At 28.1% G+C, this 20,207-nt stretch overlaps 7 protein-coding genes across 18 annotated transcripts; 2 read left to right on the forward strand and 5 right to left on the reverse strand.

Annotated features, from left to right (window-relative positions):
- The first annotated feature begins 233 nt into the window (after window positions 1-233).
- On the forward strand, window positions 234-2,794 carry LOC143143026 (uncharacterized). Of its 7 annotated transcripts, none has more exons than XM_076303854.1 (8): window positions 234-338; window positions 460-577; window positions 976-1,335; window positions 1,401-1,587; window positions 1,703-1,861; window positions 2,028-2,222; window positions 2,323-2,586; window positions 2,649-2,794. In XM_076303854.1, the coding sequence occupies exons 2-8, from the start codon at window positions 544-546 to the stop codon at window positions 2,713-2,715; spliced, it is 1,266 nt and encodes a 421-aa protein (XP_076159969.1). In that variant the 5' UTR covers window positions 234-338; window positions 460-543; the 3' UTR covers window positions 2,716-2,794. The 7 variants fall into 7 exon arrangements, with proteins under 7 accessions (XP_076159969.1, XP_076159975.1, XP_076159974.1 ...); XM_076303859.1 differs by lacking the exon at window positions 460-577 and adding an exon at window positions 858-884 and having other exon boundaries at window positions 311-338; XM_076303856.1 differs by having other exon boundaries at window positions 319-338; window positions 855-1,335.
- Window positions 1,622-4,826, reverse strand: LOC143143027 (uncharacterized). The gene is made up of 5 exons (XM_076303861.1): window positions 4,650-4,826; window positions 4,380-4,577; window positions 3,903-4,223; window positions 3,603-3,830; window positions 1,622-3,521 (listed from the first exon to the last, which is right to left on the reverse strand). The coding sequence occupies exons 2-5, from the start codon at window positions 4,566-4,568 to the stop codon at window positions 3,075-3,077; spliced, it is 1,185 nt and encodes a 394-aa protein (XP_076159976.1). The 5' UTR covers window positions 4,569-4,577; window positions 4,650-4,826; the 3' UTR covers window positions 1,622-3,074.
- Window positions 4,827-4,999: 173 nt separating this feature from the next.
- On the reverse strand, window positions 5,000-6,873 carry LOC143143029 (mpv17-like protein). 2 transcript variants are annotated; one of them, XM_076303865.1, is made up of 4 exons: window positions 6,578-6,873; window positions 5,856-6,127; window positions 5,636-5,767; window positions 5,000-5,555 (listed from the first exon to the last, which is right to left on the reverse strand). In XM_076303865.1, the coding sequence occupies exons 2-4, from the start codon at window positions 6,111-6,113 to the stop codon at window positions 5,298-5,300; spliced, it is 648 nt and encodes a 215-aa protein (XP_076159980.1). In that variant the 5' UTR covers window positions 6,114-6,127; window positions 6,578-6,873; the 3' UTR covers window positions 5,000-5,297. The 2 variants fall into 2 exon arrangements, with proteins under 2 accessions (XP_076159980.1, XP_076159979.1); XM_076303864.1 differs by having other exon boundaries at window positions 5,003-5,555; window positions 6,660-6,871.
- A 784-nt stretch (window positions 6,874-7,657) lies between these two features.
- On the reverse strand, window positions 7,658-9,939 carry LOC143143028 (transcription factor E2F5). 2 transcript variants are annotated; one of them, XM_076303863.1, is made up of 7 exons: window positions 9,773-9,808; window positions 9,302-9,458; window positions 8,965-9,235; window positions 8,651-8,871; window positions 8,298-8,407; window positions 8,174-8,221; window positions 7,658-8,094 (listed from the first exon to the last, which is right to left on the reverse strand). In XM_076303863.1, the coding sequence occupies exons 2-7, from the start codon at window positions 9,352-9,354 to the stop codon at window positions 7,985-7,987; spliced, it is 813 nt and encodes a 270-aa protein (XP_076159978.1). In that variant the 5' UTR covers window positions 9,355-9,458; window positions 9,773-9,808; the 3' UTR covers window positions 7,658-7,984. The 2 variants fall into 2 exon arrangements, with proteins under 2 accessions (XP_076159978.1, XP_076159977.1); XM_076303862.1 differs by having other exon boundaries at window positions 7,660-8,094; window positions 9,349-9,458; window positions 9,773-9,939.
- A 538-nt stretch (window positions 9,940-10,477) lies between these two features.
- On the reverse strand, window positions 10,478-16,196 carry Taf2 (TATA-box binding protein associated factor 2). Its single transcript, XM_076327244.1, has 19 exons — window positions 15,994-16,196; window positions 15,621-15,675; window positions 15,388-15,551; window positions 15,080-15,296; window positions 14,728-14,966; window positions 14,413-14,634; window positions 14,119-14,332; window positions 13,797-14,048; window positions 13,499-13,707; window positions 13,182-13,421; window positions 12,803-13,052; window positions 12,589-12,729; window positions 12,302-12,492; window positions 12,020-12,231; window positions 11,725-11,944; window positions 11,501-11,654; window positions 11,263-11,427; window positions 11,007-11,180; window positions 10,478-10,921 (listed from the first exon to the last, which is right to left on the reverse strand). The coding sequence occupies exons 1-19, from the start codon at window positions 16,035-16,037 to the stop codon at window positions 10,682-10,684; spliced, it is 3,603 nt and encodes a 1,200-aa protein (XP_076183359.1). The 5' UTR covers window positions 16,038-16,196; the 3' UTR covers window positions 10,478-10,681.
- Window positions 16,197-16,276: 80 nt separating this feature from the next.
- Window positions 16,277-18,264, forward strand: LOC143143166 (uncharacterized). 3 transcript variants are annotated; one of them, XM_076304145.1, is made up of 4 exons: window positions 16,287-16,371; window positions 16,729-16,762; window positions 17,026-17,181; window positions 17,263-18,264. In XM_076304145.1, exons 2-4 carry the CDS (start codon window positions 16,737-16,739, stop codon window positions 17,657-17,659), a joined length of 579 nt encoding a protein of 192 aa, XP_076160260.1. In that variant the 5' UTR covers window positions 16,287-16,371; window positions 16,729-16,736; the 3' UTR covers window positions 17,660-18,264. The 3 variants fall into 3 exon arrangements, with proteins under 3 accessions (XP_076160261.1, XP_076160260.1, XP_076160259.1); XM_076304146.1 differs by lacking the exon at window positions 16,729-16,762 and having other exon boundaries at window positions 16,277-16,371; window positions 17,263-18,263; XM_076304144.1 differs by lacking the exon at window positions 16,287-16,371 and having other exon boundaries at window positions 16,378-16,762; window positions 17,263-18,263.
- Window positions 18,265-18,313: 49 nt separating this feature from the next.
- On the reverse strand, window positions 18,314-19,708 carry LOC143143148 (neuferricin). 2 transcript variants are annotated; one of them, XM_076304098.1, is made up of 4 exons: window positions 19,274-19,708; window positions 19,068-19,175; window positions 18,775-18,958; window positions 18,314-18,716 (listed from the first exon to the last, which is right to left on the reverse strand). In XM_076304098.1, the coding sequence occupies exons 1-4, from the start codon at window positions 19,590-19,592 to the stop codon at window positions 18,521-18,523; spliced, it is 807 nt and encodes a 268-aa protein (XP_076160213.1). In that variant the 5' UTR covers window positions 19,593-19,708; the 3' UTR covers window positions 18,314-18,520. The 2 variants fall into 2 exon arrangements, with proteins under 2 accessions (XP_076160213.1, XP_076160212.1); XM_076304097.1 differs by having other exon boundaries at window positions 19,068-19,205; window positions 19,274-19,707.
- Between the last annotated feature and the right edge of the window lie 499 nt (window positions 19,709-20,207).

Consider the following 20,207-nt stretch of genomic DNA (forward strand, 5'->3'; position numbering starts at 1 on the left):
TCAAATTAAATTAGGTCCTACAGAAAGTTCTATAATTTTCTTTTAACCACACATTTCAAAGTTCAATGTTCATTTTCCGTTGCCCTAACTTATCGAGTGTCAGATAACTGGTACAGGTAGTGCCAGTAACGACTAAGTTTGTAGATAAATAGTTCTAAGTTTTACCGCTAGGAGTATCCCGATATTGTGAAGGGGAAACAGAATTTTCCCCTCACTCTGCATGCCAGTATGGCCCTGAAACAGGATCAATGTATATGATATCAGCTGATTCTGTATACATCATGTTTAGTGTAACATAGCTGCAGCATGAATCGATAGCTCTGGAATACAAAAAATTGGTAAGGTTCTTAAATAAAAAATGTACAGAAACAAACATATTTTAATACATTAAGTAATTAAAGAAATAGATTTTACGTTTAATAATTAGCTTCAACATAATCATGTATATTGTTCATACAGTATGTTGATGATAACCTCGTATAATAATATATTCAATAATATATAATTAAATAAAGTATGTGATGAAACATAAATAAATATATAATGTCTACTTTCTTTCATCGTTATCAAAAAAATAGTAAGTATAACTGTTGAATATAAAGCAGAGTACATTCTTTATACAAATATTTATTATCATTAACTGTTACAAAATGTCTGTTCTATAAGTGTATTTCTAAAATTGTATGTATATTTTTTGTGTATTTTGGTATGAAAATTTATATAACATACACATATAGTGTATCAAATATAAGACAGTGTTATTGTAAAATGCAATAACAAATGACATTGCCATTTTAAAATATAATATTAAATGACATTGCTTTATAATAGGTTATTAATATAAATCTTTCAAGCAGGGAAGTTATTTTGAGCATACTCTGAAGGTTGGTTGCCAACCTCAGAAATTCAGAATCTACTCCTTCAATTTAATATCTGAAAACTATTTTGATTAAAATCATTTAAAAATGGACTCAGATTCTACAGAAATGATGAACGAAATCAAAACCAAGGTAATATTGCATTGGAATTGTCGGGGTCTTATGGAATTTCCTGAAGCAATAAGAATCTATGGGAGTCATATTCAAGAAATATATTTGAAATGGAATAAACTTACTACGTTACCTCCATGGATTATAGAACTGTTTAATGTTACTAATTTATACATATATGGAAACTTAATCAAAGAATTGCCTCCAGAACTCTGTCAGATGAGTCGGTTAACAGTCCTTGACTTAAGTGCTAATAAACTAGAACAAATACCTCCTTATATAGGAAATTTAGTTAACTTGAAGTCTTTATTAATAAATCAAAATTTTATAGACAAATTACCAGCTGGTAAGTTTCTAAATGTTATGTGTATAAAATTATCTTTTGTCTAATTTTTTATGTAATGCTTGTAGAAATGAAACAAATGCATAACTTAGAAATTTTGTCTATTTCTGGAAACAAATTTGTTGCATTACCAGAATGGATTGGTTCTTTGCCTAAGCTGAAGGAATTGAATGCCGATAATAATTGTTTAAAAGAATTGCCTAATAGACTTACTTTATCACCAGAAATATCAATAATTTCTGTGTGTTCCAACAGGTTGTTATATTAATTAAATAGAAACAGTTGCTGAATTAAGATATAGTTTATTATGAATAGACTTCTGTTAACATTATTAAATGCTTCCATTTTACACAGAATAACTTTTATATAGGCTAAAGTATTTACCACTAAATGGATTTGTATCGTCTCCTTGCATTAGATTTGATGCAAATGTATATTTAAATTATTTGTCGTATCCACTTCTTTATCAATTAACTTCTCAAATTCAAGACTTATTTATGTACGATCAGAGAAGTATTTTGGGTTATGGGTAAGTGCATTTTTAATAAATATGTAATATATACAAATAAAAAAATAGTCACACTTAAAATATATTAATACATTTTATGATAAATTAGTACATAATATAATATTTCATAATGGTTAGCTCGCATTTGTTACCATATCCATAAATACATACATGTGTACAATCCCAGATATTTCAAACCACATTGCGAGAATACAGTATTACATAGAAATATTAAGTTGAACATAAAAATAAATGCATTACATGGAAAAGATACTGATTTTATGATTGAATTGCCAAGGCAGCTTTTAAAAGTTCACAATATATGTGAAAATACAGTTGTTTCTTTGTGGGAATTAGCTTTGAGAAAAGCTTATACTGAAAGGTAACTATGTACCACAGTTTTATACATTATAGTTTTTTTAAACAAATATCTACTCTCTTCTGATACTTTGATGCAAAGAACCTTTAATACTTAATTTTAGGTATAAGCATACACTCAACATTGTTACATCACCTGTAAATATAAATGTTCAGTATGAACCAATCGCCATAAATAATTATCAAAACCTTGATTTTACAATGTATCCCATAAATTGTGCTTCATGTAACTTGCTAACAAATGGACCTGTTAGTATTTGTGTACATTCTCAATGTCAACAGCCAATTTTCACAGAAGCTTGGGTCATTGTTGGTATCAGCCATCATGCACAGCCTATAACAACAGTTGCATTATGCTGCTGTAAAAAGTAAGATATAGTATTGTCTATATGTTCGTACATAATATCAAAGGTTTGTCTTAATTTTGCAGATGCGCATCTGAATTTACTAAATATTCCAAAATGACAGTCAATCATGATTGGTATCATATAAATTAATGGTACTTACACTGTTTAGTAGATAATTCTGTAAATACAACATATATAAAATAAAAGAATTTAATATTTTTAAATTAGATTTAAAATCTTTTATCATTTATAACATTTTAAACATTTAGCAGCAGTACTCAATGTACATTGTATGAAAACATTTGCATATTATTTTATCTTACAATGGCCAGTACATTGAATTGCTATTATACAAAGAAATTATAAATATTTTAGTTGCTGAATGTCTGCTCCTAAAACAGCATGACTTTTAATTTATGTACATGTTAAGTCAATTTCTATCTTTTTTGTGCAGTAAAAAATTTGTTTAGATTATTTTTCTTTCAATTGCTTTTTACATATCTCTGCATTTATGTTATAAGAAAATCTAAAGCTCTATCGCGATCGATGTTACATTTTAAAAGTGCTGCAGATGCTTCTTCTTCGGGAAAACCTAAATCTCTTAAAGTACACAGATTTTCATGATAAGTTTTAGCTTTATCTTGATTGCACTCTGTAAGGGCGAGTGCCTTCTCGGCATCCTCTCCAGAAATTCCTATCTCTTCTAAGGACTGCACAGCCAATAAATATTCTACAACTTTTTTATTATCTTGACCACCTAAATCATGTATAGCGCGAGCAGCTCTGGATAAAGGAAATCCCATATCACCTAAATGATGAGCCAATTTTTTGTCTTCTTCTGTTAGTAGTAAATTCATAAAAGTGACTTGTTGATTTGATACTATTGACTCTTCTGGTTTTTTTATTTCTTGGGAACTGGTATCGGGACTTTCTAAATTTGGCCAAGGTTTCCAATTCTGTAATATGAACAAGAGATAAATATTTTAAAACTCGGATTCATTTTTAGATATTTTACCTTTTTCAAAAAATATTATTACCTCCATAAAAGGTTTCTCCAAATCTCTTTGAAGTTCCTGTACAATTGTAGATACACTACGATGCTTAACATTTTCTTCTTCATTGTCTTCTTCCTGATCATTTGTTTCATTTTTAGCATTATCACTTTTTTCTTCCACATGAACATCAGACTGTTCGTCAACAGTTAAATCATTTAGTATAGTTTCTAATTTCGCTAGTGGTACCCACTGAGATGTAGGTTGTAGTACCTATAAAGTACATAATATATTAAAAATATAATTAATTACTTACTTATCAGAATCATTAATTATCTTATTAACCTGAGCAAGTTCTTCCATATCATTAATTGTTTTTAATTCCATATTATCAAATGGACTACTTGTATCGTTATCAAAATCAGCAAAATCAAGACCATTTATTGTTACATGATCTTGGCGATCACTGGCTAGTGGCGATAAAAGCTGTGGAGTAAGAATTGTTGTCTTGGGTGCAGGTGCATTTACAGGTAATTGTTTTGCAGTATCAGGTAATGGAGGTGGTGGAGGAGGTGAAAATTCTTTCTTTTCTTTCAGTTTTTTTTCTTCTAATCTTGTATGCCTAGCTTTATTATTTGCTTGTCTAATTTTACGCCATTCTGTCATCTATAAATTAAATATTTCCAAATTATAATTACTTTACTTGAATGTAAATAATAAATTTATACTGGAACTAAAAGTTTTTCAATACTTGTCTACATTAAAAAATATCACAAAATATTTTTCACATATTTTTTTAATTGGTACAAAATAATACTCAACCTTTTCAAGCACCGATCGTTCCAAACTAAAATCATAAGTTAATTTTGACAAGTCCGGTAATTTATTATTATATGCAGCTGGTAGACACACTTTTCTTGGAGGTTTATAGGCCTCTGCAATTTTAACGTGAACACCATCCATATAAGATGCAACTAAATCGCATTGCGCTGATACTGAGGAACGTGCCATATTTTAGAACTATGGGATTAAAATTTTAGAAAAATAATTTGTTAAAATTTAAATCACAATGTACAGAATCTGTATCATAACCTCATGTTATTGTATATGTTGTTCATTTTCATATTGCTAAATAACTTTTTATACATAATACTGCATATTTTCAAATATATACACGAAAAATAGCATATCTTGTAAGTAAATAATTTATATTAAATATATTGATCTGTATTTGACAGCTTGCAATGATGCGAACTTTTAATAACTTTCGACACAGCCATATTGAATTTCGTTTATACAATCGATACAAGAATGAATCGATTAAACATCGGAATTTATTATTATTAACATTATTTACACTTAGGGTTCAATAAAATAAATAGGATAAAATACAAAAGTTGATTTAAATGAAAAAATTGACATTTAACAATAATTTATTTTATTTTTATTAACATTAAATATAAGTTATTGTCAATAGTAAAATCACAATAAATATTTTCACTAAATTTGGAGATAAAAGATACTTTTTATGAACATACTTTCATGATTTTATAGTGTCATTTGTTTTAAACCTTTTATATTACAATACAAATGCACTAAACACATGTATAAATATTAAATCTTTCCACTTATTTTGTACTATAAACGACAAATACTTTGATTGTTCTTGTCGTATAATATAATAAATTTGGTATACTTATGTAAATCAATAAATTAAACTAAAAAAATTGTCTAAAGTTGTTATCGTATAGTAGATACTTGCTTACTTTTGTCTCCTTTTTGTACAACAGGTTCAACAATGAGACTACCTTCCACATGATTTGTGTGTTTTTTATTATTATCAGTTATTGCTTCTTTTTGTTTACCTTCCCTTGCTTTCATGTATGCAAGAAAAGATGTCCAAATTAAACTACAACAACTTACATAAACTACCCGATTGTGTTCTGGGATAAAAAAAAAGTTGATAGTTTGTAGAACAGGCCATACACACACGCCAACCTAAAAATAAATTATTATTTTTATTTTTTTATTGTATTTATTTATGAATATATTCTCTATTAATTATGTATAAATTTTACTTTATAAGTAGGCCAAAATTTTTGTTTAACTTCTTCAATACATTCTGAAACTGGTTTCATTTCAAGAAGGTTTATTCCAAAGAAGAAGCAACACATTGCAGCAGGACTGTAGGTGACTTGTTCTACTAAAGCCTGTAAAACAAATTTGATCAATTATTACAGTGATAGTAAGAGTAATATCTTACATATAAAAACTATATTTTGTTTAATATTATTATACTTTGGTAATTGCATATTTGAGATCTGACTTTGGCCAAAAATATGAGGAGCATTTTAACCAACAATATAAGGTTGGAGCTACGAAAAAACCACCATACAAACTGAATCTTAATGCTTGTATATAATTTAATTCATCATTTCCAGCAATTTTTTGTTGAAGTAAACTTCCTGTAGGCCATATGATAGTATAAGATGCCATCCCTCTTACAATTGGATACTTTTGCGTAACCTCGCGAAATTTTCCAAAAATAACACGCATTTTTTATGTTGTCACTGAAAGATAAATAATTTTAATAATAATTAAAACATTTAATACAACATTATTAATAAAGATGATTATAGATTTTTTAAAGTCTACAAAAGAAAGTATAAATTGATTAACTAAACTTAAAGCTTAAATAAACAGTTAAAGTTATAGTTTTTTAAAATTTTATTTGTATTAGTATAAATACTACATTATTATACATTTTATTCTATGTCAAATTTACAAATTACACGTTATGCTTTTTCATGACATGTGACAAGTCATTTCAGAATGAACGATATAGCGCGCCAAACAAGAGAACGCGTGTAATCGATGTTTCAAAAATAGAAAAGTTGCGCATTCAATGTATCTAGAGTCGAAAAACATTTACTCAAAGCTCTGTCAACTGAGATGTCATTGATTTAAGTGTCAAATTATTGATAACAAACATTGATAAACTACCAAAAACACAAAATTACCAAAATTCATGATGTAATAGCGTCATATATCGCGAAAAATCTTTTTTCGTTCCATTCTCTGTACTTTATTCATGCACCGTACCTCTTTTTGATTAGTGGACGAAATGTTGACTGCGTTACCGCGGTTTGTTCGAACGTGACGCGAGAAAACTCGCTGCACCGCGGTTTTGTATGAGGCACCAATCTCGTAAGGTTGACACATCTGGAAATGATACGCTACTACGGAAACAGATGCATACTGGCAATGACTGAGGTGAGACTTAAATGCGACACGCGCAAACTACCAATGATGACGAAACTGACTGATCCATTCTTATCTGTCCTTGGTAATTTCATGTCTTTCGAGTGCAGTTTTTCGTAAGCATAATATATCATACAAATGGTTACGTACTGCTATTTAATTAGCTGCAAAACGAGAATGTCGATAATAATGCATAATAAAAGCAAAACAATATTGAAATGTGCGTGACGTCAGTGAACTTGAATAAAGTATAGATAGGTGTTTGGTCAAAGCAGTTCAAATCGGGCACAATAAGGTTTGAAATAAAACATTTGTCGATTACAATTTTCTTGTGTAATTATACAGCACACAACAGTGTTGTAATGTAATTTTTTTTCTAGAGTAAATTGTAGTTTCTTGGTCTTTTCACTTGTACCATATTTTCATTTAATTATATTTTTCTTAAATAATTACAATATTCACAAACTTAATTAAATGTCATTGAATGCAGTAACGAACATACAACATATAATATCGAAAGTACATTATAAAAAGAATAAAAGTACACATGTACTTATATTGTCCATAATAAATCCTATCAATGTTATACATACTAAACATCAAATTCATACAATTATACATAATGTACATACATTTATATTGTCTTGAATGATTTGTTATTTACTTATATATGTAAAAAGAATACATAGTTTACTTTAATAAAAGATATACAAATGTTTATAAAAACATTGCTAATTATAACACATAATTCATAAAAATAGTTCTTTCTTTATTATCTTCCTTATATGCAGACACCATAAATAAAAGACTTGGTGCTTTTGTTTTGTGTACATATTAGGTTACAGTTCATAAACAAACCTATAGAAATAAATCACATATCGTAGATTACAAAGAATCTGTCAAAATTTTCTACCATATTATCAAATAAAGATTCAACAAAATCGACTGTGTAAACATTTTTTTCTATAATTCTGTATTATTTTTCTATTTCTAATAATAAAAAAATACTGCATGTATCCAATGATCATTATCCACATCCATTCTTTAAAATTATATACACAGAACAGCCTTCAGAAATTGTTAACAAATTTTTCTGTGATTTTATACATTATTGGCACAGTCTGATTTATAAACCATTCAATCATTTAAACTATACACCTTATTACTCATTTTGCTGTAATGTCAAATAAGTCACAAATTCCTTCATTTTCACTGAGGTTAAAATGATAATCTTTCTCACTAGGTGGTGGACTTAATCTCACTAATGGTCCATAAACTATAAACAAAATTTATAAAATTATAAACATATTTAGTACCACATTTATTTAAATATTATCGTGAATGTTTCTACTTACTGTCAGAGTAAAATTGATCAAATAGTTCTAAGTCTTTCTGAACTATGTCTGAAATTATAACATGTGACACAATAAAATATTATTTACTACATTTACATCATAAGAATTTTTGTTAACTACCTACCTGATGTGCTGACATCACGAAGAACTATTTTTGCTTCTATTAACTCTGCATCATCTTCTTCATCCTCATCAGATATGACAGGATCAGGTTTACTTGCACCTTTTGGTGGCCTAAAATGGAAAATAGTCTTTGCAGAGCATCAAAATAAGATTTTTCTAAATTAATATAATGCTATAATATGAAAACTTAAGATGCATTGTGTGATCTACACCAAAAAAATAGACTTTTTCTAAACATCTATTTATCCCCTTAGAAGATCAATTACTATATGCTCATTGCAGGTCAAAAATATTATCTTACTATTTTTGATGCGAATAGAGCAAGTTTCTTTATTTCTATACACTCTTCTTTACCTTCCAACTCTTCTCTTTGGTTTAATATTAGTTTCCTCCTTCTTTTCGTCTTCTTCTTTGCTTCTCTTTGTACCTTTTGTCTCTTCTTGTAATCTCATTTCTAATATTTTATTATCATATGTCTTAGCTAATTCTGGTTGAATCATATATACTTTAATTTCTCCTGAACTACTTTTAAGAAACATTTCATAATTTATTTCTTTTTCTTCTTCTTCAAAGCTCTAGCAATGAAAACATATATATATATGGTAAAGTGTTATTATATAATATATGTAAAGCTGTGTAAACATAAAGTTTTTTAAAAGGCATGGTACCTGCGTTATATTTGGTACGCTTAACTCTGTATCAGGAGGAGCTTGAATTCCTAATACAAAATCAGTTGGAAAGTTTTCTTTTACATCTTCATATGTGATATATGCGTACTTTCTATTAATCAAATCATTTTCTATATTCTTTATACTTTGTTGAATCCATTGTGTGTGCATGTCTAGTAATTGTTCATGATCTTCTAGTTTTTTAATTTCATCTTTTAAATCAGTCAATTTCTCACCAACTTCTTGAGTGTTACAACCTGGGCCTGCTCCTCTGGTAATATATTTAAAATATTATATTATATAAGACATGTGAAACTGAATTTCAAAATTTACATACAGAGTGTGCAAAGTATTCAAAAAATGATGAACACAAAAAGAACATACTTCCATTGGATACTATTTTTACTTTTCTTTTCTATGAGTCCAATACCTTCAAGGACGTTGGTAATATCATAAATTCGTCTTTTCTGTCGTACTTCTAAGATATCAGCAGCCTAGAATATTATAAATTTATTATCGTATGTTATCAGATATAGTTGGGGCTGAACATTCTATTATTTTGTAGGTTATGATAGCACGTTGAGATATCAAAACTTATAACTTATCAGTCGTATTATTTTAAATTAAGATAATTTATAGTGTAAAAGCAATTTTTAAAATAAAAATATTGATAAAGAAACTGAAATACTGATTTTACTGTTACTTATTTCAAAATTCCCGCAAGCTAGAAATGGCGTGTACGCCCGCGACAACTTAACCTAGCAGGCAGGTTAACTTTTTATATCTAAGCTTTTATGAAAATACTTACTACTTTTAGATCGAGGACACCATCTTTCGCTTTCTGTAATAAAGTGACAAAACGAGTCGTTAATAGACCAAGAGACTTTTCAAATCTACTTTGTTGATTATCTGCCATTCTCGAGGTCGTTGTCAAAATTTTCAAAACTCACTATTCCCTTCGAAATTGCCGCAACACCACAGACGCCATCCTAGCTAATGCGCAGGAAGTATTTAAATATGAGCGCGTCTCTAGTGTCGATACAGTATTGAAATTTAACGTACATATATATTTATAAATGATTATTGTTACTTCAATTATCAAATTATGTTTTTTTTTCAGAAGCTAAATAATTGTAAACAGAATAAAATTAAAGTTAAAGTTTATATCATGAAACATATTTTTTATATTTATAAACCATCTCGAATAAATATCACTAGTATCTTTTGCATTTTAATAAAGGTTTTAGTATAAAGACAATTATTTATACAGCGTGTAGAATAACTTTTGGGAAATGAGTGATGCAATTATCTTTGAAGTTTAAGGGTATATTAAAAATAGTCCGTTCAAATGGTTCTATATTGGAAATAATTATATTACAAATTAAACTTGTTTTGTTTCAAGACTTCTGTGACCTTGAAATATTTACGTTCTTAGACAAAAAATAATTCTGATTACTTTAGACATAATTACATAGATCACTCTATATTTTATATCTATAGTAAATAAAAAATATCCATTTTAGTCACTTTATTTAACAAAATTAGAGAAAAACATTTTGTATCAATATATTTAAAAATATGTAATATTTACAGCTGTTAAATATCAACATTCTGATTCATGATACGTTAGGATGTATGTCTTAAATTATATAAAAATTATTTAAGATATAAACAATCTTAGCCATAAAAGATCATAATAGAATGACTGAATATATTGCTATGGAAAAATAAATTCGTTAGTAACAGTCGTGGCATCTGGACTGAGACTAGAACTTGCTGAGCTTAGAGTTTCTTCTTTGATTTTCAAATTAGAAGAATCTTTACTCTTGTCTTTCTCTTTTTCTTTGCCTTTATCCTTGTCCTTGTCTTTTTTCTCCTTATCCTTGCCATGCTTATGATCATGTTTATGTTTATGCTTGTGTTTATGTTTCTTTTTGTCTTTCTTCTTTTTCTTATTCTGCAAAGTATAATTATAGATAAATATATATAGTAAAAACTTCACACAAGTATTATTGCCAAAAGGCTTTAATAACTTAAGTTACCTTATTAACAGAATCACTTTTCTGTTTATGTTCTTCTACTTCTTTTTTAAACATTCCTGGTTCGAAACCTACTGGTCCTGGAGTTCCCATAATGCCAGGTAACGATGCAGAATTATCACTATAGTATTCTGACTTAACTTTTCCCTCCCCAGCTGCAGAAGTTACTCGTTCATCCTTTTTAATGAAAAAAAAAAACAAACGATTAGTAATTAGAAAACTAACTTTTATATGTATTTTACAACAATATATATCTCACATTAGTTGCCTGCTTTTGTCGTTTTGCTTCAGGACCATGATCTACTGAATTTGAAGGACCTGGAATATCTCTATTGGGAGAAGTTTTTCTTTTACCTGGTCCACTTGTATTATCCCCTTCAACTACTGGTGGTTCATGCTTTATGTGTGATACATTTGGTTTTGTCTAAAATACACGTGGTTTATTCTGTAATTGTTTGAAATATTTTTAATTTAAACTTTGTATGATTATAACGTACATCTTGTTCAGGACTTTGTGGTCCTACTTTCTTTGGTTTAGTAATAGCAGCCAATTCAGGAATGGGTAGACAGAGTGGACGTTTTGAACCGTATAAAGTGTAGTACAAATCTACTAAATCACATCGTATTTTAGGATCATGAGAAAGCATACCACTGGAACAATAAATATATTGAAGACTCCTATACAGGAAATTAACTGTGTAGCATTTAAAATTAAACATACTTAATTAAGTTCCATATACGATCAACCAATTCTGGGCGATCTAATCGATGCTTATGCGCTCTTTCAAATGGTGGGTTTTCAACCATAAGCCTTACCAACCTGTGTCGCACGCCGGGATGTGGATCCATTTCTATCATGTCTAACAAAAACTCTAAATCTTCCCATTTACCGTCCACCCTTGTAAAGTCAACTAACGCTTCTAGCGCTGCAATTCTAACATCTAAACCAATATAATGGAGATACATAAATATCATTAGTGTTTAATGGTATGTATAATATGCAGTATCTTATATACCTATGAATTGTCCATATGCAGCATATGCTCTGAAAAGATGGGGATTACTTGGAAGATGACCAAATTTTTGCAAAATTCGTATGACCTTCAAGCAGGTAACACTAACTGTATACTTATAACAGGGCAATAATTTTTCCAAATTCAAATTTCTGGTTACTTCCTCTAATATAGCTTTAGTATCGACTGATAAAGATTCAGCAGTAATAGCTGTCCTAAAACAAAACATGTTAAACATACAATTACAAACATGTAATACAATTTTCTTTTTAATGTTTGTCATACCCCTGTTGTATGCTAATTACTGGTGTAACAGTAGCTCCAAGAGCTTCAATTAATGCTGCCCTATAATAATTATCCGAATATCTATTTTTACTGTTATCGTTGTATTTAAATAAATCCATTAAAAAGGCTAAAACTTCAGGTGGACATATACCATGAGCGTTACGCAAACCTGCCATCGCTACAGGTATAGTCTGAAATTATCAAAGAGTTTAAACAAATATATAACAAAATGTATTAACTGTATTATAAAATAATAATGTAATTGCTTTAGAAAATGTTATATTAACCTTCTGCAGAAAATAATGCTGAAAATTTGAAAAATTATTTTGTTTAATTATGCGTCTGCACGAAGCTGATCCAAATAATTTTCGAAATATAGCTAACATTGCCGGTGGACCTGCCCACGTTGCAACCATTGCATTAGCTACCTGTAAAGACATATATTTAGTATAATTATAATGTAAGTAATCATGAAACATAAACGCTCTAGATATAAACAACCTTAGTTAAACAATGTGCAGCTCGTAGTCTAACTTTATAATAACAATGTTCATTTTCAATAGTATCAGTCAATGCTAGTCGTGTGGCAGGTGTTGCATGATTCTGTAGAGCTTCTATAGCTTCTAGCTGTGCAGTAACATCTCTTTCGTGCCTTAATTGATATTGCCATTGATAATCTGGTTGTTCAATTTGAACAGCACGCATAAGTGTCATGTCAGGATCTAATCTTATCCATAATACAGGAGAATCGCTACAAATAAAATAAGGGTGTAATGAAAGGTTGATTTGTTAAATTATTACTTTTTATAAGTATACTTTTTGTCTTAAAATAATAGTCTTAATAAAATTGGTATTTTCATTACCATAAAACAATACTTACTCCATAGCAGAGAGATCCATATCCACTTCTTCTCCAGTACACAATGGAATCTTTTTCTTTTTATTTCTACGACTTTTACTATGACATGTTATATCAGCTTTTGCTACAGTACCCTCAATTTGTAAAGTATGTTTGAAAGTACCATCTAATTCTTGAATATTTACTAAAAGTGGTCCTACGTATTTTCTAATTCCTCTTTGGTTTGTAGTATCTTGCCGAATTTCCAATTCTACAGTATTCCTGGATAATATATTTTGCAAGTAAACAGTTAAAATCAAAACTAAGTATATTTATTTTAAAATCGTTTCTGAACGTACCTTTTCCTATTAAATACAAAACTTAAACTAAATTTTGCATGCCCACCAGTCCTCACCCACTGGTCTATAAAAACTGCCATATCTTTACCTGTTACAGTAAAAATTGCTTTTGTAAATACATTTGTACTAATTAACATATGAGACCAAAGTCCAGAATCAATTTTTTGTTGTGCAGCATTGGCAGCAAGAGATAATTGTTTATTAAAAACCTAAAAGACAGTTCAATAAACTTTAATGTACTTCAAAGAGATTGGAATAATTTACTTAAGATGGTAACTACAATAGTAATAATGTCTACCTGTAAAAGTAATTCTTGTCCAATTCGATGTTCTAACATTCTAATCACTAAATGTGCCTTTTTACGAAGTACTTCAATATACTTTGGGGACATTGTGTGCAAATTTCTTATTGGAAAATAAAAACCAGGATCTGGAGCTCTGGGCGTGGGTGCCGGTGTATTGGCTGCAATTGGCAATGGAGCTGGAGGTTGAGAAGGATCTAGTATTATACCTCCAAACTGCTCTTCATATTTTACAACTTCTTGTAATTCCTAAAAACATAGATAATGTTAGGTTTTAACAAGTAGATATGATATACGATAGTAAAAGAAAGCTATTTACCGATTGGACCCATTCTCGATATTCATTATTTCCAAAACATTTTTTTGCATATAAACCAGTTAGATATGTAGATATACCTTTAGGTAACCATGTGTCAGACCAATTTTGCATAGATATAAAACAACCAAAAAATTGTTCTGCAACAGCTTGTGCCATAGCTTTTTTTGTAATATAAACTTGATCAATGATTGCAGTAGAATGTAGTAAATTTGTACTGTAAATGAACAAATTTATAATATTGATTAGGTATTTAAATATTGAATGTTTTACAACATAATTACTGATGTTATTTACTTTAAGATACTCATAGTAGCATATGCATTGATATCTTCATCTAGTTCATCTACAAAAACTTGTTTATAACAAGAATAGGGATATCTATTTGATAATGTTTCTTCATAAAATTCAAATGCCTCATGCATATATTTTGCAGACACTTTTAATGATGGTAACAATTGAGGCAAACAAAAGTGCGTTACTTCGTGCATATATGGATCCACAAATATTTCATATGGTCTAAAAAAATAAAACGATTGGAGTTATTAAATTACATATAAATATAAAAATCGTGACTTTTCTTTTTTGTAAATAAATTATTAACTAGATTACCCTACTGCAAGTGCAATATTTGGTGCACATGCTGGTGTGTTAAGAACATAATGAAATGTTTTTCTTCTCATGTCTGGAGTATATACAACTTCTACGAGATCACCACAAGATATGGCTGTCATGGAATCATCAACAGTAAACTCTAATTTCCAAGTGCATGGTTCAGCAAAACTATCGACACATGGAAACCATAGTCTTGAAGAATTTTCATAACTGTACGTATACATATGTGCACCTCTCTAAAAAATGAAATATGTATACCAAGCTTACAAAATGTTAATGTAACTCTATATAGTTGAACATTAATACAGTTTAAAACAGTTTTTGTACAAATGTTATAAATTTATTGTACCTCTGCTAAAGTTCCCTCGCAATTTGGTACAACAAAATGTACTCCACCTTGAGGTTGTTCTAAAGAAAATTCAATACTAATTCTTAAAGTTCTACCTTCAGCTACTAAATGTGCTGCATCTGGTGGAATTTGCACAACTAACTCTCCTGCATTATTATCTGGATCAACCCTTTGTGCTGCTGCTAAATGCATATTTGAAAAAAATTCCAATGATCGTCTGCAAGAAAATAATATGAATGTATTAAGTTACATAAATCATACTTTTAATATATAAAAATGTTATATATATTCGTAGCATAAGTACTTACTGTTTACCATCTCCCTGACAAATATCCAAAAATGGATCAAAATATTGAAATGGTGCTTCATAAGTATCATTTAAGCATACTCTATAAATTCTACATTGTTTTGCATTGAGTTTTATAAGTCTTAATGTATCCCGAAGTGGAACAATTGTTAGTTCTACAAATCCCTGCACAGAGAACATATTTGTGATATGAAACATGCAAAACATTCCATTAAAAATAATTATTACACGTACAATAATACTTTTCCTTTGAAAACTTATACCTGTGAGACTCACTATTTGATGAGCCGTAAAATAAAAAAAACATTAAGTAATGATTAATATTGTAGATAAGTAAGTTGAAATATTAAATTAATATTTTTATTATTCCAAGTAAATTACATATAATGTTATAAAATTAAACTGCAAATATACATTTTTGTAAACATAACCTCGATACAAAAATGTAAAAATGAATTTAAATAACACATTTATAAATCTCTTTTTAGAGAACCTTTAGTATTTTTTTTATATTTAGTACACGTAAAGCTACATGAAATTTTATTTGTTCAAATATCAACCGTAATTAATAATTTTTCTTCACAATATGAGACTCCAAAATACTTATAATTTATATGGTCGACTATTATCGGCCGTTCTTTCTTTCTTCATTTTCCCATTTATGTGCTTCCACTGATCTATTTGATCAACTTATAATTATTTCTGTATTCCATCAACGTTACTTTTGGACGTAAGTATTTTTGACATTTTAACACATTAAAATCAGACTTTTCATGCGAGTACTATAGAAACAAACATTAGGACGCGGCAGCTGACTTTCCCATTCAATCATTGGTTATAAAGTAGCAATTCAGAGTGGTAACTACCGAAAAAGGTGAACCGTCTAGTAGCTCTAGAGTAGTTCAAAGTATATTCTTGGGAAGAGAACGTCGTTATTCTTCAGGTTGAAGTTTAGAGAAGGAAAGGTGGAGGAAAGTGAGATTTGGTGAGATTGATAGATTAATAAAAAAAAACAATGATCGCAAAGTATTAAAAATTGGTTTAAAATTATTCTTGACGAAAATGAGTTACATTTTCTACGATAAACAAAGATTTTATATTGATGTATATTTTTGCTATAGCTTATAGTACAGTAAATAAATAATAAATTCCAAACTTCGAGAGAATCGTGGATATTAGCTTCAAGAAATTAATCTGCTTGACCACATTGAAAATTTTTAATATATATGGATTGCAAAATGTATTACACTTTTGCAATCGCTTAATGAATACTTTTAATTTAGATTATTAAATATGATGAATATCTTTGAGTAACTTTAAATTAAACGTGTAAATATTTTAGTTTTATAAATGGATGAACCACAATCTGACACAACGTAAGTTTTTAAAGAATTGTATATTGTAGACGGTTGTAATAAAATAATATTTTATAACTATTTACGTACTTAATTCTCTATTACCAATATTTTTAAACCATATATTTTAATGAATACATTGGAAAATAAATTTGATATTAAAGCCTTTTTTAACCATATGTATTATTTTTCCTAAATTATTTGATACAATGCATATGGATATTTTCCAATCAAGTGGTTTTTAAAAAGTTTAGTTCATTATTAATGCAAATTATTTTCTTCAGAAAAATCATGTGCGATGTAGCCGATAATAGTTTGCCAGCAGTAGTGGCTGGTTTAGAAATGCTTACAGTAAATACTAATTTAACAGCATCAGAAAATGAAAGACTGATCACAAGGAAAATATCTATAACTGACTCAAATGAAAGTCTTAATAGAAGGTACAATAATATTTGCAATAGTATATCTTAAATCAGATAAATAATCATTTTATTACACAATTTGTTTACGTGGATCATTAGATGCAGCCTAAGGCCAAGAAAAAGAACATGTACAGAGATGGAAAATGATGACAAAAGAAGAAAAACACAAGGGCTAGAAGGAAAAGTTAATATTATGGAATATTATTTAAATAAAAATTTGGGAAGAAAATTACATAATTTGGAAACAATTTACGAAGAAAAAGATGACATAAATGAGAGTTCTACACACATGAGTATAAAAAGATACAAACGTATCATACAATTTCAAGACAAAGTTTCCAATTGTAAGATAAAAAAGAGAAGGGCAAAAATTAAAAGAGCTTTTGAATCAAAAATTAATTTCAATCGAAAATGTACATCTATGCAAATGTTGCTTGACAAACTAAATGGTATCAAAACAGAATCTCCAGCAAAAATTGATAGTGAAACAAAATAAAAAGACCAAAACTATTAAAATGTTCAACATAAGATGTTTCTTAGTTGAAATTCTTTAAAGAAAACATCTTTTTTTTTTTAATAAAATTTAATGGTTAATTTATAGAACTTTTTATCAATTTTTTGCAAAAAGACTTTTGAATTTTAAAAGTTGTAAAAAAAGGTATTTATGGTGGTAGTAAGGTTTCAAATAAGGAATTTGTTTTTTCACTACATTATATTACTGAAATATTAAGGAAAGACATAAATACATGCTACAAGTTATGCTATGAATGCATTGAGATGTACTTATGTAGTAAGACAAGTATTACCAAGACAAGATATATATATCTTAACAGTTTTTATATTGGAATAATAATAAGTCTTTAGTTACATATAGTATTACCATATTTTGAACATAGTTTTTTGATGAATGAATATGCCATGAACATGATTACATACACATTTAATTATTTTTTTAGTGCATTTATGTTATATTGTATTTAAGTAATGTATTTTGTAGCATTTACGTATTGTAAATTTATTTTCAAATTAGAATTTTATGTTTAATAGCATAAAAATGTGCACTTTAAAGTGCAGTGAAATACAAAATCAATAAACTTATAAAATAACACGAGTTAAAGAAGACTGATGGGATTGAAAATGCTGTAAACATTTATTTAAAATCTTACACTTTTTAATAAATAAAATAATAGATTACTATAATGTATTCTTTTCTACAAATATAATATATTTTGTATTACAAGTTATCTATTATTATATTTCTTGTATCAAAATATATAAAAAATTATTCATTTTCAATAGAAAATAATATAGTTTCATAAATGCATTGTATAAAAAACAATAGAATCTCGGTTAATATTTAACTCTCTACTACATTTGTTTTCATGGTACATTTTATTGCTGTTCTTGAACATCCAACATATTCTCTGATCATACCTTTCTTCTCCTCATATTCATTACTATCAAGCTTAACACATGCACACCTATACTCTTGAAAATTTGGAGATTCAAATAACATTCTTGGTACACCAATCCATTCTCTTTCTATTCCTCCGCTAGAAAAAGGAAATAATAATTTTAAGCAAGTAAAATATTTTTATATAAAACATTTACCTTTTTTTAGAACACCATACACTTCTAAAGTCTGGATTCCATTCTACATTACACGGTGGAAACATCTTTTCTTTGTGTTCCTTTTCAAATTGTTTTTCTTTAGCGTGTATTAATATTCTTTGTATTTTGTGAGATTCTTCAGTCGGAGTCCCATCTTCATTATAATATTTACCATTTAATTTTCCTGTACAATAATTAATACAATAGTTGAAAATGAGACAATCTTCATTTATTGTAATCAGAAAGTTTATTTTAATTAAATATAATTATATAAGAAACTGTATTAAAAATACCTTTGTAAATATAATTTTCATTATAAAATTGTACCCAATAATTCAATAATTTAAGTTGTTCCACAGTTAATAAAGAAATATCTCTTATCTCTTTATCATTATGTATTCCTGTAACAAAGGCCAATGATCCATCACGGCCTATAAACATCTATACTTTATACATCATACAAACATTACTATAAGTACAATCTTATCATATGCTATACCAGTAAAAAAATGGTAAGTTGCACCAGGGCCATAATGTTTTGCTCCTTTTGTAACATCAAACACTTGACCTAAAATTGAAATATACAAACCATCTTTTATGTTTGTATATTTCTTGAGTTCATTTGGTGTAAATACTTTCTGTTCTTTGTTAAGTTTTGAATTTGAATTCGAATTCTTATTTAGACTAGAATAAATACTATTAATAATGTTTAATCCTTTTGAGATAAAATTAAATTTTATTTCGTTCAGATAATCGTGTGAGTATAGTAAATATATAGATGTAAACAGTGTCAATAACCAAACATACTTAAACAACATAATTTCTTTTGTATTTTAAAGCATTCGTTAATAAAATTATTATATTTGCAACACAGGTATTTTATATATCGTAAGTAATAAATTAAATAATACAGAAAATTATGAGTTTAGAAATAAAAACAAAGAGAAGAATTGTCATTTAAAGGAATGAGAGAAAATGTTTCGAAAGACTTGTAACTACTGCTCTAATACATCAGTAGTAGATGCTTTAAACGAAACGGCGGGCTGTATAAAAATTTATCAATGCATCAAACATTTTTCATTCTAATTGTATTTTAATATTATATAAAAGTGTGGTAGTCAAAGCACATCTACATAAATGCATGTATATATGCACATTCTCAATTAAATATATATCTAAATATATACCTGTAATTTTATTCGAAATAATTTTCTTTTTATAAGAAAGTCACAGCAATAGAATTATATTTCATATATCTTTCAGTGAATTTAAATTGAAAATTAATTGAATTATGAAATTAGAAACACTTTGCATAACTTGAATTAAAACCTAATTTTAAATATTAAAATCCAAATTTATGAAACAGGTAGTGTACTAATTTCCAACGGCAAGGTTATGTGTTTTTGAGTAACTGCGTATGTATCTTATTTAAA

This window comes from Ptiloglossa arizonensis, chromosome 2, assembly GCF_051014685.1.
Source record: "Ptiloglossa arizonensis isolate GNS036 chromosome 2, iyPtiAriz1_principal, whole genome shotgun sequence".
Taxonomy (NCBI): Eukaryota; Metazoa; Arthropoda; class Insecta; order Hymenoptera; family Colletidae; genus Ptiloglossa; species Ptiloglossa arizonensis.

What these genes read in the sequence shown, in the direction of transcription:
- LOC143143026 (XM_076303854.1), top strand. Translation starts at nt 544, where the DNA reads ATGTCTACTTTCTTTCATCGTTATCAAAAAAATA. An exon ending in TATAGACAAATTACCAGCTG is followed by an intron (nt 1,336 to 1,400) that starts GTAAGTTTCTAA and finishes TAATGCTTGTAG; the next exon opens with AAATGAAACAAATGCATAAC. An exon ending in AGAAGTATTTTGGGTTATGG is followed by an intron (nt 1,862 to 2,027) that starts GTAAGTGCATTT and finishes GTACAATCCCAG; the next exon opens with ATATTTCAAACCACATTGCG.
- LOC143143027 (XM_076303861.1), bottom strand. Translation starts at nt 4,568, where the DNA reads ATGGCACGTTCCTCAGTATCAGCGCAATGCGATTTAGTTGCATCTTAT. An exon ending in AACGATCGGTGCTTGAAAAG is followed by an intron (nt 4,224 to 4,379) that starts GTTGAGTATTAT and finishes TTTAATTTATAG; the next exon opens with ATGACAGAATGGCGTAAAAT. An exon ending in ATATGGAAGAACTTGCTCAG is followed by an intron (nt 3,831 to 3,902) that starts GTTAATAAGATA and finishes TGTACTTTATAG; the next exon opens with GTACTACAACCTACATCTCA.
- LOC143143029 (XM_076303865.1), bottom strand. Translation starts at nt 6,113, where the DNA reads ATGCGTGTTATTTTTGGAAAATTTCGCGAGGTTACGCAAAAGTATCCA. An exon ending in TCAAATATGCAATTACCAAA is followed by an intron (nt 5,768 to 5,855) that starts GTATAATAATAT and finishes TTTGTTTTACAG; the next exon opens with GCTTTAGTAGAACAAGTCAC. An exon ending in AATTTTGGCCTACTTATAAA is followed by an intron (nt 5,556 to 5,635) that starts GTAAAATTTATA and finishes ATTTATTTTTAG; the next exon opens with GTTGGCGTGTGTGTATGGCC.
- LOC143143028 (XM_076303862.1), bottom strand. Translation starts at nt 9,880, where the DNA reads ATGGCAGATAATCAACAAAGTAGATTTGAAAAGTCTCTTGGTCTATTA. An exon ending in AAAAATAGTATCCAATGGAA is followed by an intron (nt 9,236 to 9,348) that starts GTATGTTCTTTT and finishes ATATATTACCAG; the next exon opens with AGGAGCAGGCCCAGGTTGTA. An exon ending in TGATCAATTTTACTCTGACA is followed by an intron (nt 8,095 to 8,173) that starts GTAAGTAGAAAC and finishes TTTTGTTTATAG; the next exon opens with TTTATGGACCATTAGTGAGA.
- Taf2 (XM_076327244.1), bottom strand. Translation starts at nt 16,037, where the DNA reads ATGAAGAAAGAAAGAACGGCCGATAATAGTCGACCATATAAATT. An exon ending in GCGAGGGAACTTTAGCAGAG is followed by an intron (nt 14,967 to 15,079) that starts GTACAATAAATT and finishes TTCATTTTTTAG; the next exon opens with AGAGGTGCACATATGTATAC. An exon ending in CGTATATGGAACTTAATTAA is followed by an intron (nt 11,655 to 11,724) that starts GTATGTTTAATT and finishes TTATTGTTCCAG; the next exon opens with TGGTATGCTTTCTCATGATC.
- LOC143143166 (XM_076304145.1), top strand. Translation starts at nt 16,737, where the DNA reads ATGGATGAACCACAATCTGACACAAC. An exon ending in GAACCACAATCTGACACAAC is followed by an intron (nt 16,763 to 17,025) that starts GTAAGTTTTTAA and finishes TATTTTCTTCAG; the next exon opens with AAAAATCATGTGCGATGTAG. An exon ending in AATGAAAGTCTTAATAGAAG is followed by an intron (nt 17,182 to 17,262) that starts GTACAATAATAT and finishes GTGGATCATTAG; the next exon opens with ATGCAGCCTAAGGCCAAGAA.
- LOC143143148 (XM_076304097.1), bottom strand. Translation starts at nt 19,592, where the DNA reads ATGTTGTTTAAGTATGTTTGGTTATTGACACTGTTTACATCTATATAT. An exon ending in AACTTACCATTTTTTTACTG is followed by an intron (nt 19,206 to 19,273) that starts GTATAGCATATG and finishes AGATGTTTATAG; the next exon opens with GCCGTGATGGATCATTGGCC. An exon ending in TGAAAATTATATTTACAAAG is followed by an intron (nt 18,959 to 19,067) that starts GTATTTTTAATA and finishes ATTATTGTACAG; the next exon opens with GAAAATTAAATGGTAAATAT.